The sequence below is a fragment of the Ambystoma mexicanum genome, chromosome 7q, assembly GCF_040938575.1.
Source record: "Ambystoma mexicanum isolate Mex_15411 chromosome 7q, UKY_AmexF1_1, whole genome shotgun sequence".
Taxonomy (NCBI): domain Eukaryota; kingdom Metazoa; phylum Chordata; class Amphibia; order Caudata; family Ambystomatidae; genus Ambystoma; species Ambystoma mexicanum.
Genome location: NC_090941.1, coordinates 1,063,532,272 through 1,063,550,538, shown reverse-complemented (window position 1 = coordinate 1,063,550,538; position 18,267 = coordinate 1,063,532,272). Strand labels below are relative to the sequence as shown.

Below are 18,267 nucleotides of genomic sequence, written 5' to 3'. Positions count from 1 at the left end.
TTCTCTTCCTTTGCAGGTGATCCAGGATGCTGGCAGGCGTGGCAGAAGTCAGAATGCAGGAGCAGACACGGTGAGCGTCCAGCTGCTAGATGCAGAACAACGCGAAGCACGTGTGGCTGTTCGGGTGGGGTTTAAATAGCCTTGGAAGAAGTTCCAGGTATGTATCCTTCCTCCAATCAGGTATGTATCCTTCCCCGACCACGCCCGGATGGTAAATTAGTCTCACAGGTAAAGTAGTTCCTTTCAGGCCTCAAGGAGACTGGGATCCTGCAGCATGGTCTGCATCAGGTAAGTGCACCCAAGCACTTCCATAATGAGCCTGGCGTCTATGGCGCCAGGACTGATGTCTTTTATGAGCCTGGCGCCGTAGGTGCCAGGACACTGTCCAAAGGGCCCCTGTATGGGCTTGCTGGGTCCTTCCTTGGGGACTGGATGTCCGCTTTCGGGGACGCAGGGCTTGAACCGGCTCCCCGGGAGCGGGCATCATGACAGTGTCCAACAATGCAACGTGATACTATTGATTATGTCAACTCATGTCCCATTTGTGCCCACGGAAAGAATCATCGAGGCAAGCCCCTTTGTCTGCTCTAACCTATGCCTATCCTGCACAAACCATGGCATATGGTATCCATGGACTTTATCACCTATCTACGCAAAATCCAGAACCCTATGGGTGGTGGTTGACTGTTTTATGAAAATGGCCCATTTTGTTCCTTGTTCTGGTCTGCCCTCTGCTCCAGTCCTAGCTAACCTGCTTTTTCTGCAAATTTTGTGTCTATTTGATTTTCCTTCTGCAGTAATATCAGAGGTCCCAGTTCACATCGGATTTCTGGAGAGCCCTGAGAGCGCTTCTCGGCATAGATGCACGATTTTCGTTGCCGTATCATCCCAAAATGGACGGACAGATGGAATGTGTGAACCAGACACTTGAGCAGTATCTATGCTGTCTCTGCCTCCAACATCAAGATACCTGGTTCAACGTTTTCAGTACGGTGTAATTCGCCCTCCACACTTTTCCACTGGTTTTTCTCCATTTTGCTTCCTGTACGGTCAACATCCCTGTACTCTGCCTCTATTAGAGGCTCGCTCTACCTCTATTGCTGCTGCAAATGCCTGTTATAGGGACTTAAAATCATGCACGATAATACCCCTGCACACCTACAGAATGCTCAGGAAGCCATGCGTCGCATAGCAGATGACCATCATTGTCCAGCTCTGCTTTATAAACCTGGCAATAAAGTATGGTTGTCGATAGTTACTTGCATGTTCCTGGTTGCCATAAGGTGCTTCCTAATTTTGTGGGTCCTTATAAGGTAGCAAAGGTGATCAACCCTGTATCCTAGCGTTTGTCGTTACCTGCATCTTGGCGCATTCATCCAGTCTTCCATACTTCCCTCATAAAACCCTGTCCTCCTTCCACTCACATTGTAGTGCCACCTCCTCCTCTTGCCGTAGGTTTGGCGGATGAGTATGAAGTGCATGCTATCCTTGACTCCCGTTTCCATGGGGATCATTTCCAATATCTCGTAGATTGAAAGGAGTACGGACCGGAAGAAAGAACTTGGGAACCTGTAGAAAACATCCATGCCCCTGAGTTGATACATCGGTACCACCAGTCTCATCCTCGTTACCCGGGGGTTCCGTGGGGTGTAGGGGTGGACTTTGTCATAAATGAAACAGAGCTTACCATCCCAGGTGCGTCTGCACTCCGCTCTTCACGAGAAATGAGCTGGGAGCGATGTGCGACGGCTCCATTCCCCTTCATTGTTTCTCCAATGGCTATGCCGTCCCTGGGGGTTGCCATGTCGCCTAGGAGATGCTCCAGTGTGTCGGCGTCTGCTTAGGTCCACAGGGATTACAAGGGAAGTCACTTGTACTGTCAGAGTCACGTGACACATGCAAGCAGGAAGTGGCCATTTATTTTCCGTATAAAAGGAGACAGCACCAGCATTACAATGCTTCTCAACAATTCCTTTGGCAGCATTTCGTTTCTGTGTTTCTGTTGATCTGGTTTTTGTCTTCCCTGTTTTTTTCTTCTTTTTTGACTGTTTTGGATTATATCTGGATGCTTCTTTTTTTCCTGAATTAAATGACATTGGACTTTGGCTGTTTTCTGCACCCTCTTTTCCTGGAACATTGACTTTTTAACTTTTGCTGGAATCACCTCAATTTCTGCACCCTATAGTGGTATCCTTTTTTGCATTTAAAGTTGGTTTTTACCAGCTCCGGAATACCATTTATATGCATTGATTCCTGGCATCATTAGGTAGGTGGGGTTCACTGGGGATACCTTGTCAAATCACTGCCAGGGGTGACTTGTGTGGTTTTGTAGTAATACTGTTTCCCTTTCAGCCACAGAGGATCGGGCACAATCATTTCCTGTTTCACCTTTGATCCTAATGATTGGCTAGGGTTTTTTTCTCTCTCCATGGCTGGTACTTGGCAGCACAGGTATAAGTTCACCTGAGACTCTGAGCCACGACACAAAATCCAACACATGGGATGGAGAAGGCTGGGAGGGTGCTCAACACATGATGGGAGTGGGTTGAAGAGGGACAAAAAAATTAGAACTCAGTGGCTAGAAATGAAGATCAAATATATGTGAATGAAGGAATGACCAGTGACACCGCCCATGCGGCCGCAAAGGATAAGAGAGCAGGTCTTGTTTGCAGAAAAGTTTGCAAGTAATCATGCAAGTGGAAAGGGCACAGGCAACAATTCTGCATCTGGGCATCGTGCAAGTGGCGAGATTGAACATCTAGGGCATGCCAGACCTGGAGCAGGTAGGCTATATTACCCAGGTATGGTGAATAAATGGAGACATCCGGAAAGGGGAGAGGGGCAGAGACCAAACACGCGTGGTATATGCAAGAAGTGGATATGACATGTAAGTGTGCAGGTTTTTTAAACACAAAACTAGGATTCTCAGTGCACAAAAGGAACACTGCAATGTGGAATTACTATTGCAGATTGCAATGTTTGTAAAACTGTGGCTGCATCAGAGGAGCAGGAAGCAGCTGCTACTGCCACTGAGATCACTGTGTACATCCCTAATACCCATTTCACAAAACACCAGTGATGCATACATTGTATATTAAGGATAAAAGATAGAGGTCTGCTGTCCATCCATACTTTCACTGCTGTGTGGACAGCTGAATCCCACCTCAACAATATTATGGAAACCTACGTAGGGACCTCATTGCACACAGCCTCTCTGTCCTTTTCATCCTATTTGTAAATCAGGAACATTCTTAAATACCAAAATGTATTCTGAGTCGCACCGCCACACTCTACAAAAACAGTGGCAGAGGCTATATCTATTCAGGGAGGAGGATGTCACGTTAACGTCTCTACAGTTACGGGGGGGCGGGACACGGCAGAGGAAGTGACGGGACGGAACGGGATATGACGGGTGGTGGGAGGAGGAAAGGGGCAGTGTTAAGGGAACTTGAATAAAGACGGATGCATATGGGAAACCTCTGTGCGCGTATCTTTATTTACACGTGCGCAGCGCACCGCGCCCCCCAGGCCATAGCACCGCGACACTGGCGACGAGGCGGGTGGCCTCTGGTGCAGCGCAATCATCACAGAGAGCGAGCGGTGGCGGATGCTAGGCAGCATCACGACCCAGTGCTCGCAGGAAGGAAGGGAAGACACTGCTACGAGCACCAGAGCACTTGCAGAACATAACGTGGAGGCCTGCTGTGAAGAGGCCGCTCCACGTTGCTGCCACAGATCATTGAGCCCTTTCTGGGAGAGACCACAGACACAGAAGCTGTAGGGGAGGACCTAGCCTGCCTGCACATACTCAGGAGAAGGGGATCAGCCTGCTATAAGGTAGGACAGGCAACAGGGCCACAGAATGAGGGCCAGGAGTAAAGCCTCACCCCAGGAACTGTGGTATACCAATGGTGCTTGTGCCCGTGAGGCGGCCATCGTGAGGACAAGGGCACATCCCCTCAAAGAGGGACAAGGGCTGCAAGGTGTGGTGCTCGTGCCCAAGAGGCGGCCACACAGAAATTGAGAAGAGGCCAGAATGCCTAAGGGGCACAAGCTCAGGGCCAAGGGCAGAGCCCCCAGGTGGTGGATCAAGTCCCCTACAGACTACCAGGCACGCTGGCAGCCCAGATGCCAGGGACATTCAACGTTGCTGATACCAGCAACATGGGTCCCAGATGGAGCAAGTGGATCAGGAATTTTGACCTGTACATGGGTGCCACAGGGCTCATTGAAGACGATCAACAAAAATGCTTACTAAAGTTGGCCGTGGGATCTGCAACCAGGGACATCATTGACACGATGCCCCCTGACTCCATTGGCTCCATCCAAGAGTTGAAGGACGCACTAGCAGCATATTTCACACCCCACACCAATGTGGATTATGAAAGGCACCTGTTCCACAGCACCAAACAACAGAGAGGGGAGACCATGGATGCCTACGTCATGCGGCTACGCACAAAAAAGAAACACTGTGACTTTGCGAACTACTCTTAATACGGAAGCACTCAGACCGCAAATCATAGCGGGGTGTGAATCTCAAACATTTAGATCGAAACTACTCCAAAAACAACGCACCCCGGATGAAATACTCGTCCTGGCACGCGCCAAGCGAGCCATAGACTCCCAAGTAGAGAGTTTCAAAACACCCGCAACAGGGGAGAGCATCCACAAACTCCAACCGGAAAGAAGATCAGAAGAACTGTTCTGCTACAAGTGCGGTTTCGAATATCCCCATGAGGGCACCTGCCCCGCCAATGGACAACGGTGCACCACATGTGGTGAAGAATGCCATTTTTAGTCCATGTGCAGACTCTTCAGAGATTGAGGCAGAGATCGTGCAAGAGAAATGGCACCCAGATACAAGTCAAGACTCCACCCTCCTTAGGGAACCACCCGAGCACGTCATCTCAAGGACCACCTACCCAGACAAACCCTGACCCCCGTGAACGAGACTCAGGGCATGATAAACGGAGAAGAGAAAGGAGAGACAGAAGAAGATATGTTGTGAGAGCACGGCCGGAAAGACGGTCCAGACGGCACGTGCGCTATCTGGTGGAGTAGTCACCATCAGACTCTGACCCCAGCTACTCAGGAAGGGATCAGAAGAAGAAGGCCTACGTATGTGCCATGGGAAATCCCACAGCCACCATGCACAGGACCCACATTAATTGTCAAAGTAAACAAACACCCCACTGAATTCTTAATTGACACGGGTGCCACAGTGAACGTCGTGAGTGAAGAGGTGTTCAAGGAACTTCCTGTAAGACCGAAGTTGAGTCCCGCCATACTAGACATCTATGCATATGGTGCCAAGGCACCCCTCAAGTGCCTAGGACAATTTGAGGGCATTTGTTGATACAAGGGACATGAGATAAAAGTGCCCATCCACGTTCTGGCAGCCAAAACAGACAGTGGGTGCGTGCTAAGCTTCAAGGCAGCGGTCGACATGGGACTCATCCAGATCCTATACAACATCATGGTTCACAAATACATCGACCCCGTGGAAATGATCTCAAATCTATATCCCCACATCTTTCGGTGCATCGGAAAACTAATGAACAGACCAATCAAACTACACATAGATGAGTCTATACGCCCATTGCCACAGCACTATTAAGGAATTCCGATCAACATACAGAGGAAAGTGGAGGATGAACTACACAATCTGCTCGAGCAAGACATCATTGAGCCAGCAACAGGCCCCACCACCTGGGTGTCACCGATAGTTCCCCTTCCCCAAGAAAGGGTCCGACGCCATCAGGCTCTGCGTGGAGATGAGGCGCCCAAACCAAGCCATACAGAGAGAAAGACACCTGGCTCCACGTATCACCGACATGATACACCTCCTTAACGGAGCCAAGGTGTTCTCGAAACTGGATCTACAGAAAGGGTATCACCAACTGGTGCTGAGCCCCGAGAGCCACAACATAACCATGCTTGTGATGCATCTGGGACTCTTCCGCTACAAGAGGCTCAGTTTCGGGGGTAACCTTGGCGGCGGAGATATTCCAGGCTGAGGTACACAATGTCATCAAGCATATACCCAACTGCCTCAACTACAGCGATGACATCTTGGACTTCGGCACGGATGTCAGCAAACATGACGAGGCCCTCATGAACGTGTGTAAAGCCCTGGAGGCAGCTAACATCAGGCTAAATCGGGACAAATGCGAATTATGCAAGAGTACACTGAAATTCTTTGGACACATTTTCTTCGAATCAGGCATGCCCCATGACCCTGACAAGGTGGCAGCACTAAATGACACACCACCCCCAGCCAACGTCTCAGAAGTACGATCATTTCTTGGGCTCACAAGCTACTGCACACGATACATTAAGGACTTTGCGACAATAAGCGAGCCCCTAAGGCTATTGACCAGGCAAGACGCCACTTTTCAATGGACCGAGGAGTGTGAAAGGGAATTCGAGGACATCAGAAAAAGAGTCACCAATGCTGCAAATATGTCAGACTACGACCCAGATCATCAGACAGAGCTGACTGTAGACGCCAGCCTGGTCGAGCTAGAGGCCATACTGGCACAAGTGGACCCAAATGATCCCTCGCGAACGCACATTGTCGCGTACGCCAGCCTGAGCCTATCGGTCACGGAGCAAGCATACTCCCAGGCAGAGAAGGAAGGCCTTGCCGTAGTCTGGCCGTGCAAACATTTTCACCTGTTCTTGTATGGCAAACTATTCCAACTGGTCAAGGACCACCAAGCTCTACTATTTCTGTATGGAAATTCACAGGCCAAAATGCCACCACGAATAGCACTTTGGGGCCTAAGGCTACAAGACTATGCCTTTGAAATTGTGCACCGGCCAGGCAAAGGGGATAACCCAGCGGATTTCCTATCCAGGAGACCCCGGAAGAGTTGTATACCAGAACTCTCTGTGGCAGACAGATATCTTTGATATCTGATATACCAATCCACACCAGCTGGAATAGACATCGGGATGGTAGCCAAGGAAACGGAGAGCGATACGGCGTGCCAGATCATCTGTGAGGGTCTCCAGTCGGGCAGGTGGAGGCGAGCCCGAGACAAAGGAAGAGCAGCAGGGGACATAGTACATGCCGACGTTGAACGGCTGGTGCAAGTACGGGATGAACTAGCACTATCCGACGACCACCTTTTGATACAAAGACCGCAAACTAGTAATCCCACTAGCTCTATGAGCAAAGGTCATCGAGATGGCTCATGAAAATCACCGGGGGGTTGCATCAACCAAACGGATCCTACGCCAGAAAGTCTGGTTTCCCAACCTAGACTCCATGGTGGACAAGGCTTTAAAGTCCTGCCCCACCTGTAGCATCATCACACCAAACCGCCACCTGGAACCGTTGAGGATCTCAGAACTCCCTCTAGGAGTATGGGAAGCCGTAGCGGCTGACTTCTTTGGGCCCACCGAGGGAGGCAAGTATGTGTTGGCGGTCATGGATGAGTACTCTCGATATCCCGAGACCCAGCTCATCTCATCCACCTCCGCCCACCACGTGATCCCCGCTCTGGACCTCATCTTCTCCGCCTATGGTGTCCAGAGGGTACTCAAGACAGATAATGGGCCACCCTTCAACGGACACCAGTTCACCCAGTTTGTGGCTTACCTGGGTTTCCACCATCACAAGATAACCCCTCTGTGGCCTCAATCCAACGGGATGATCGAGCAATTCATGGCCAACTTGAAGCGGTCACTCCAGATAGCCAAACTGACCGGGCAGCGGTATGAGCAGGTGCCATACCAGCTCATGAGAGACTATCGCAACACTCCTCACAGCACTACAGGATGAACACCTTCGGAAGTCATGTTCGGAAGAAATATACAGACACGCATTCCTCAAGCACCGCCCCAGAAACCGGTGGCCGATCTAGCTCGAGAAATAAGAGAACGAGACGAGGCTGCCAAGGAAAGGATGAAAAACTATGCTGACCGGAGGCGAAGGGCATGGCCCCTCCAGATGGAGGTAGGAAACGTTGTGGCTGTACAACAGACCCAAACTCACAAACACACCCCCATCTTCCAAGCAGAGCCCCTGCTGGTCACCCAGAAGAAGGGATCGATGATCGATGATCACGGCGGAAGGATCGGGAGGCCCTGTCACCAGGAACTCCTCACATTTCAAACCCATTCCCTACTTGGGGGTGCATCAACTCAGTGGCCGCGTAGTTATCCCCATATGACTATGATTCAGATGAGCCGTACCAAGGGGATCATGAAGACACTGATGACTCGATGAATCGAAGGTTCCCCAGTATGAGAGTGCAGTGGACAAAGCCCCAACCTGATTACCTCACGCCCGCAGCGAGCCAGGAACAGGCCTTGCCGCTGGATTAAAGAGATGGGCTAGGAAGCCCGCCAGGGATGTTCGCCTGTTGTGGACATACCGGCCATTGTTTAAAAAGGGGGGAGATGTCACGTTGATGTCACTACAGTTACAGGGGGGCAGGACACGGGAGAGGAAGTAACGGGACGGAACAGGATATGACGGTGGTGGGAGGAGGAAAGGGGCAGTGTTAAGGGAACTTGAATAAAGACGGATGCACATGGGAAACCTCTGTGTGCGTATCTTTATTTGCACATGCGCAGCACGCCATGCCCCACAGGCCAGAGCACCGCGACAGAGGATTATGGGTAGATCAAGAAATAGTTGCAAGAACTATGGCGTATGGGTGACCCCAGCTTCACAATGATGAACAGAGCGAAGCGTTTATGGGTGTGAGGTGATGTGTAAAGGATACCGACATCCGTAAGCATGCAACCAATATGTGTGCATGGTTCCAGATGCATTGATTTCACGCAGAATCTTGTCCCCTACCTGACTCATAATGACATACACATAATTCATCTTCTATTTATATTTTCTTCCACCAGCACCTGACATAATGTAATGTTGCTTTTCCACAACAATATTTAACCTCCACAAGTGCCACTGCATGCTGTATACCGAAATTCGGTGCATGTGCAGATTTCATATGTGTTGCCTTTAAATTATTTTTAGGGCCCATAACCTCTAAATCGATTATTTGACACCAACCAATGTCTGCTTCCCTCACTACCCCTGGTGGACCACCCACTCAACAGCTTTTCACCCACCCCGTTTGTCAATGGACCACATGTTCCCGTTCCCACACTCCATTGTTCAGTCATTGTATCAGTCAGTAATAGAAATAAACAAAAGACTGCTCTCTGATCTACAAATCTTTGGACTCAGTAGTTGTGCAGCAAGTGCTTTTAACTGTATGGGGTGGAACAAAGGATGTGCCCTTTTCCCTTTCATACGTGTGCCGGATGAAGACCCACAAAGCACTGGTTGAATGTTTTAGAACGATCCATCGCCTTAATCGTCTTCAGCTGTCAGGCCACTCATCACTGTCAATTTCAGAGGTAGCACTCGGGAGGAGTGGTAGAGACATGGTTCGCATATCAGAGGGAGTGAAGTTGGAGGGTGTGTCAGTGGTCGCTGGATCCGTGTGGCTTGAGAAAGGCCAGGTCTCTGAAAGAAAATGGAGAGAAGAAAAGGGAGACTTTATTGCTGGGCTACATTCAGTACTTACAAGACAATTTTGGAGTGCCAAGCATTCATATTTTCATTTTCTTTTGCTTTAAAGAATTTGCAAACAAAGTCTGAAGGTGTAAAAATTCTTCATAAAAATGTAAAACAAAATGTATAAGAAAAATACACTGAAACAGAAAATATACTATTTGTTTAAAAAGCAAATTAAATAAAAAATAAATACACACATTTTTTTTTAATCTAAGAAAATGTCTGATTTTCGTTTGTTTCCATAATGTCTGAATGGTAACAGGGAAACTGTTCCACAAATCAGGAGCAGTTTCATACAAAGCTAATGAAACATTTTTGAACAAGCATGTCAAAATCCTATTTGATTTTCTTAATGAATTGCGAGAACAAATAGAAAAATGTCCTATGCGAAAAAACAAAAAGGAGACGCAAAGCATATTTTCATATGTGAAACATGACATCTTAAATATTATGCCAACGTGCCGTGGCAGCCATTTTAATTTCCTGAGAACTGGAATTGTACGATTAGACACTTAAAGTATGTATTAGTGTGCATATTGCTTTCAACTGGTGGGTTTGATATCATAGAGTGGCAGACGGTTAAAGGCTAGGCGCCTTCATGAGGTCATGTACTGCGATAGCACGAATAAGTGGAGTCCATTATACCTTTTCACAGATAATGACATTGCGTATCCTTATGCAAGATGTCCGCCACTCTGTGAATAATTTATGTGACAGGTTTGGCGTTGAATGTTATAGTAGGCAGCCCTTTGGAAGCATCATGTTCTAAATCTCGGATTCATAAGGATGAATCTTAAGACTAGAACCTAGGAACATGGACCCAAGACTGCATATTCATTACAAGAGGTTGGAAGTCAGAAGGATCTCGCCAGGCAAGCAGGATGTCATTGGTAAACATCACTAGTTTACATTCTCCCACCACAACACAAAATGTCTCCCCATAAATGCTTTGTTTAGCTGAAATTGACATTCCAGGGATTGAATACTGAGCACAGAAAAAAGGGGCGAGAGGGGTGGCCCTGGCTTGTAAATCATTGTAAATTAATAGGCTTGAAAAGCTGGCCATTGGCTTCCAAACTAATAATTAATAGACTGATTCAAATGACAAATAATTATTACGGTAGGAGAGAAATGAAAGAGGTTCCAAGAACTCCCTTCATAGGGCCTCATTCCGAGGTTGGAGGTAGCCATGGTGCTGATAGCACCATGGCTACCCCCTTACCGCATACCGGGTCCGGGTTCCCTGAATGGGGAATTACCGGGCCATTCCAACCTTGGAGGACCTGGTATTTTCCCATTCAGGGAACCCATCCCCATTCCCATTTGAGCCCACATAGGGCTCAACGGGAATGGGGACCATGAAGAACCTCGTAATGCGGCGGTAAGGGCTTAATGGCACCGGCACCCTTACCGGCGCATTAACCCCTTACCGCCAGGGTCGTAATGAGGCCCATATACATATTCAACCTTTTCTGACAGCCTGTGTGGAAGCTTAATGCATTTGACTTTAGGTCCATAGACACACATGAGCCTCGGACATTGCAGAACAGCAGCCATCATTGTGAAAGTGACATAGAAATTGCAACCATGCTAAGGGGTGGTGGTGCTGACTAAATGCTGATTGGTTGCCAAGCACAACGGTTGCCCATTAGGCTGTACCAAAAGGAAGACCCTCTCTGATGACGAGGTACAATAACCTGCACACCCTGCATTAGATCTCAAAGGCGGATTTAGCTGTCCGAGAACCAGAATAGAGATCCCATGATTGCCAAGGCTGCAGTTTTTTGTATTTGTTTATTTTTATTTACAGATGTTGGGCTTAAACATAAACCTTTCACCCACATACAAAATAATAAAACATGATTATTTATATGCAAACTTCACATCATATCATAATAAAAACCTTTTTGCATATCAAAATTCATCCAAAACCCTCATCGAAAAACTATATAAAATGATATAGGGGAGTCCTGATTCTCCCCAAATTAACAACGAGGTTCACAATTTCAGATGGCATTCTGGAATACAAGGGGCTTTATGCATTTAAGTGCCGACCCCATGATCCTCTCTGGTACCTTTGATGTCATCTGTCTGCAAGAGACTTGGCTCGCTACACTACCGATTCTGGATGGCTATGCAGTATTTCTTAATCCTGCATATAAAGGTGTGAGAGGACGACCTTTGTGAAGTTGGGATTAGCATAACGGAGGTTATTATCCCCAGCCCTTTTGTACATATGATATACATTTATATACAGAATGAAGACCCTGTGGACTTGGAAGTGTTCCTATAGACAGAAGTTTTCTTGAGCTTAATGATGGACTCTATGATAAACTTCCATTGACTCAGCTCCCTCATTTCACTATTGTGGGAGGTGATTTCAATTGCAATGGATTGTTCTTAATTGAGTCTATTAACAAATCAATTACGATGACTTCGGGGCTGGGTATAAGTAAAACTGAAAGATTACTGGAGTTCATGGAGGAGAAAGATTTGCATAGTTTGAATGGAGAAACCCGTCGAGATATTCCTGCAAAACCCACATGGCCAGGCATAGGTAAATCCAGCATATTGGACTATGTCTTTGTCTCAAGGGCTTTGATACATCGAATCACCAACTTTGAGGTGATGAGTAGAGACACAAGTGCCCTTTTGCGCCTGACCTGGACCCGACATTGCCAAATTGCGAGTGAAAAAGTGAGCTTGAATATTGAGGGTCCATTTAAGACTGAAAAACCGAGGTATTCTGTTTGTAAAAGCTCGTTTCCTGGAGCACATGAATGAGGAGGAGATGCCAACTACGCTCCTTTCCTCCGTGAATTCATGTACATACCCAGAAAGCATATAGCATTTGCTTGCCCTCTCAGACATTCCTTCGACACAGCTGTAAAGGAACAGAAAATTCTCCTGCGTAAAGATCTTAGAAGAATTGCACACGTTGCCCTCGATCAAAAACTAATTATGAGTAGGCAAAGAAGGCAGACCTATAAAAACTAGTTAAAAGGGTGAAAGGCTGCTTTATTACAATCATAGGCAGAGGCAATGATGTCATTGATCTTGAAGAAAGACACTAGAATGACGTGGCAACTGCTTAATGAGACAGCTCATCAGAGCTCGCTGTCGTTGGATGGAGTAGTAGCGAAAGAGAGTTGGATTGAATTCTTTGGCAGCTTATTCGAAGCAAAAGAAAACATCTTGCCACAAGAACCTGAAGGGGAGCCCCCTCCCTGGCCTTTTCCCCTGGATTATCAGGATGTGGAGCTGCTAATCAAGAAAGCGAATCTTCGGGAGCTCCAGGCTCAGACGGTATTACTAACAACATGAATAAGCAATCATCTCTGCTCTGGATTCCATTAATCCTAGATCTTTTTCATCAAATCTTTAAATCTAGATGAATTCCGGAATCTTGGAAGAAAGCAATCGTTGTCCCAATTTATAAAAAAGGATGTTGGAGGGACCCGGCCAACTATAGGCCAATTGCTTTACTGGACGCCATGAGCACATTTTTCTCTGCTTTCCTTCTAAAACATTTACAAAGATGGAGTCAATCATCCAACAGAAAGGCAAATGACTTTTTGAAGGATTCAGGGACGGAATTAAATCTGTTTTTTGCTCAACATACTAAAGGGAAAGGCTTATAATAGAAATTCTAAGATATACCTAGCCTTTGTGGACCTGTACAAAGCTTTCGATAGTGTGGATCGTCAGCTTCTTTGGAGTAAGTTGGAGTTGTGGAAATGCCCCTCCTCCTTTCTTCCGGCAACCAAGACACTCTATGACTCCACTTACATCTAAGCCATGCTGAACGCGGAAGGATCCCAGACCAAACCTAATCCTACATTTATGGGCTTAATGCAGGGTTGTCTGTCAGCTCCGACCTTATTTTGCCTCTTTTTGTCAGACATAAGTGATGACTTAAAAAAAGCAAACTCTTTCCCTCCATCAATCATGGGTGTGGAACTATCAAGGATTCTTTATGCGGATGACATGTGCTGATTGATAAAACTCTGAGTGGGCCTTCAGCGATCGCTGGCAGCATTAAACAAGTATTTACAGCAAATGGCCTTTCCATGAATCTATCAAAGACAAGTATCATGACGTTGGCACCGCATAGAACTAACCGAAAACTAGCCTTCAAGTGGCAGGTCGAAGGCCAAAGTCTAGCAACAACTACAGAAATGGTTTATCTTGGAACCCTGATTAATAACAGTATGTGCGATCAGCCACGACAACTTCATCTCAAATCCAGACAGAAGAGTCTGATCGGTCAAGGGAGAAGGATCCACAAAAAGTATGGAAAGCTCTCTATCCAACCAATCCTATCCTTTTATTGTCTAAAATTAGTACCTTCTTCGACATTTGGAGCTGAGGCATTCCTAGTTACTCCCTGGAAACTCTGGGCTTCATTGGGAAGGTTTTTTCTGGAGGAAAATTCTGAGTCTGCCAGGGATCAACTCAACGTTCCTGATCAGATACAAATTAGGGCTCATTTCATTAAGAGGGCGAGTGACATGTAAATATTTGTCACTTTACCAGAAAACTTTAATTCCTTTCCCGGCAGCCCCATATGAAATTTTGAAATCCAAGATACAGAGATCAGACGAGGTCTTAATAACACAGTGGTCTGACTGCTGTTAACAACTTTTAGAAAGCATGCAATCAGATGGGGAGGAACTAAGTAACTTCCCTGAAAAGGTCAAGACAAAGCAATGGAGAAGTGATTGGATCAAGACCTTGGAGGAAATAAATTCACACCGCCTCTTGGACTCTTTAGTAGAAGAAACAAAACCTTGAGCAGTCCTCCCAAAATATCTAGCCAAAGCTCCAAATGGCTGGTACAGAGATTGTTTCCTTCAGTTTATATTTGATTTGTACCCTACGAACCAATTTGTAAACATCTATGGGAAAGCAGTCGTGAAGGGATGTAGATTTTGTCGGAGGGAAGACAATATGGAATCTCTGAAGCATGTGTCATTATTTTGCCAAGGACTGTCGGATTTAAGAACTAGACATTTGATCTAAACTTTTGACTCATATGGGACATTGGATGAGAGGGAAATCCGTTTTTTTCTGTTGAGGGGCGAGAGCTTGTCGGCTACCATTTCTATCTTGCAATTTCTGAAAGAAGTCTTTGAGTCAATTATTTAATCAGCTTGGATTTCTTTTTACTGGTTACTTTTGGACCTTTTTCAATTTCTTTTTCTTCTTTTTCTTTGATACTGATGAATGGCATGTAATGTTCGAATGTTTGATAACAAAATTGATCAGTTCCCTCCATTCCTTCCTGGCGATCATGATCTCCTTTGTAGAATATAAATTCACGTGGAAGCGCAAGAATTGTGATCTATAAAAACTACAAAGGAACTTCAAAAGGTACTTTGGAAAAGTGTTATATGAGTGGCATTCAACTGGGACGTTTTGGTATAATTTAAATGTTGCTCTCTGATCCAATGTTTCAGCACAATCTTTTCTCCATAATTTGATTTTCACTGCTGTAGGATTGGTAATCAATATTTCTTCAGTTGTGTCAAAATCAATTATCATGGTGCTGCAGGCCACTCGCCATTCCTCAGAATTGACTTGCTTGTCAAGGACCCCTTCACCAAACAAAAGCCTCTCACCGGAGATGTTAGAATACATTTTCGATATAGTGATAGGGACTTCCACACAATCATTGCGTATAAGAAGATGAGGCCCTGCTCAGATCTCACTACCTGAATTGGGGTCCCCCTGGGGAGTTGCAAAAATCTTCTCCAAAAGAGACATTCTGACACAGGCCAGATGGAATATGGAGTAGAGAAGAAGGCCTCTGCACCATAGAGCAATATGGCTACAACCTTCATCTTATAGGAGGACACCACTGATATCCGAGAGAATCGACAGACTCTCTTCAATAAAATTGAGCCCTGGGAGGCTAGGTTTTTAACTTTCACCCTTAACTGGGCGACTCTTGGTGTGCCATTCTGGCTGATGGTTATTAGCATTCCCAAGTAAAGGACTCTACTCTGGTGATTTGTTCATGGTTTAAGCTCCATGTCATAAACTTAGTTCTCCTTGCCACAGCTAACTGGGCTACTACAACTTTCATTTTTGACACATTTATCTTGAGCTTATTGTTTGCTACATACTGCTTGTTAGGAAAGATTTCTTAATTGTGGGTAATTTTCCTTCCTTGTGGCAACCCCTAAACTTTTTGCTGTTGTTTTCACCAGGATCTAGACTTTGCCAGAGAAGTGCAGCCTACTGCCACACTCCTCTGGGCTTTCGCTCCATTCTTACGGGGAAACTGACATGCCCTTAAGACAGTCAGTACCGGGAAACGCTATTTTCCGTAGTTTCTTTATCATGTTGCAGCTTTCACGCAACATGACACAAGAGGGCACTGTAAGCTAAGTTACTGCTCTCCTTGGTCTCTAGTCTTCTACAGGCCCTAGATACTCTCTTTGGATTGATAATGAACGGTGCAAGTGAATCACGGACAGCGTGGTGGCAGCGATCGTTTCTTTGTGCTTTTGAGCTCCTTTTGGCGTTTAAGCACGTTTCTCGCGCTTGGCCCAAAATGGTGGCCTGGCTCCCAAAATGGCCAGACCACGAGGCTCTTTGTCCTGTCCGCTGACCGTCTTGCCCCCTTCACCTTCCCCAGGTCGAGCCGATCCGGGGCCTTCCTTATTTGGGCATGTACTTTCCCGCGAAACACCGATGCTTTCGCAGGCTTCTACAGGCCTTGTGAGTGCCTCCAGGATGTGGGCTGGGATGTCTGGTCCCAATACACATCCTGGGTGCTAGAGAGTCTAAGGTGGTGTGAATGCCTGGGACCTCAGTGGTCCGTGATAGGTCCACGGATGGTGTGAGTGTTTTGTGAGCAGATCTCCCATTGGGTCCCCTCCGTTTTGGCGCTAAGGGAACCGTGGATAAGAGGGGTCTGGAAACACCACTACCATGTCGATCTCCTGAGTTCTCACGAACAAAGGAATACAGGAGCCAAGTATCCTGCAACTACGAGGCTGAACCGAGGAATCGCTGGTGAAACGCTGAAGGACTGCTCCTCTGCACTGCTGTCGCTTTGTGAAACCCTTTCTACCTCTGATTGAACGAGAAGGCCTGTACTGGTATTTCGACCCCTTGGAATAGTGGGAACAACTATTCTCGGCATCTTCACCATCTCCTACACGTAAGCCTTCGGAAGTGTCTCTGGGCCATCCAGTGGACTGACCAGCCTTCCCAGGAGTCTTGCTCTGTAACCGCCGTCAGGTTGTGTTGTATTACGAGTCCTTGTCACTCTCACACGATTCGTACACTTGGCATTCCCAGGTCTGAAGTGAGCAGTGTATATTTGGCTGAAATACACACGGCCGCTCCGTTGCCCTGCTGTGGTAACAAACTGTGCGGGTTCACTGCGTTTGGGACGTCCTCAACTCAACTTCTGCTGCTGCGGAATCTACACGACGCCGAGACGTCCTCTGCTCGTATCTGAACCTGCCAGCACCAAAACTGACGCGGAGAAGCCTGGGTCTGCCTGCATCGGGGACCGGTGAGTAGAATCACTAGGAACTGGTCGCCCTCCTGCAATAGCCCATAGCTTTTCCCCGCTGTGTCTAACAGCACATCTTTCCGTACTCGTGCTCTGCTTCTGCCCCCAGTGGAGGCTGCGCTTGAGTTGTGGAGCTCTGTTCATCTTCATTTGTTCAACGAACTAAACTGCCTGATTCCCTCGAAGAGACTCCCCTTTTGCCCGTTGGCACCAGCGTGTGCAGGTACTTTTGAGCACAAGGCTCCACTCTTCGTAGGGCTTGGACATCCTTTTAGTTAGGTGCCTCTGAAGGCGGACTGGGTCTAATTATTATTCGCACTGCCTGTTTTCCTCCCCATCTAGGTGGTCTACACATTTCATGCGTCAAACTCGTTAGACTCGTTTGTATTTGTATATATATTGTATTAGATTTGTATGTGTTGGTTTACTTGAGTTTTATTGTAATTTCTCGCTACGGTCAATGTTACAAAGGCCTTGTAATAAATGTGTCTACATTTTTAATATAACACCTGCTTGGAGTAATTTGTAAGTGTCCTTGCTTTGTGTGCTCATTGCGGGCTTTCAGTCACCCTCACCCCTCTTAAGACCTAGTCTTGACCGCCGCGATCGCTACCCTGATTGGTCTGGCTTGTCCAGAGGTTACCCTGTTCCAAGAATTTAGGCTGGCCTTCTGAACCTCTGCCCCTCCAGGACAGAGTTCAGAAATCCATCTTAACACTGCTAAAGGGCGTTTAATTACCATTGTAGCCCAATAGGCCCCTGATCAATGAGGACCAGATCGTCCTCAAAAAGGAGCTGCCCAACCGGCCTATCTCCGAAAGGCAGGGGGGCAGGGGATGTGCTAGCCTCTCCAAGGGTGTCTACCACGTCGGATATAAATACACTGAAAAGAGCTAGAGCTAGTGGGAATCCTTGTATTAAACCTCTCTTGGTCAATATAGGCTGTGATAAATGACCCATATTGTCGAATTTTACCTGTAAAGAGGTATCGATGTACAGAGCCCTAATAGCTTGAATTAATCCCAATGGGCAGCCCCATCTTGTCAATTTCATACAGAGGATGTCTCTACAGAGTCAAATGCTTTTTCATGGTCGACAAAAGCAAAATACGTTCTCCCTCCTCCCATAATGGAACACGTCTTTAGTATATTTAATAGTATAACATTTAAGCTAGTGCTGACCTCCTTAACAA

General features: G+C 46.8%; 1 protein-coding gene across 1 annotated transcript in view; it reads right to left on the bottom strand.

The window, feature by feature from the left end:
• Positions 1-9,214: 9,214 nt before the first annotated feature.
• Positions 9,215-18,267, bottom strand: part of C7QH11orf42 (chromosome 7q C11orf42 homolog) — a 236,739-nt gene continuing 227,686 nt past the window's right edge. The window contains exon 3 of the mRNA XM_069640427.1: positions 9,215-9,493. Coding sequence (XP_069496528.1) covers positions 9,348-9,493 — 146 coding nt within the window. The 3' untranslated portion in view covers positions 9,215-9,347. The remainder of the gene's footprint in view (positions 9,494-18,267) is intronic.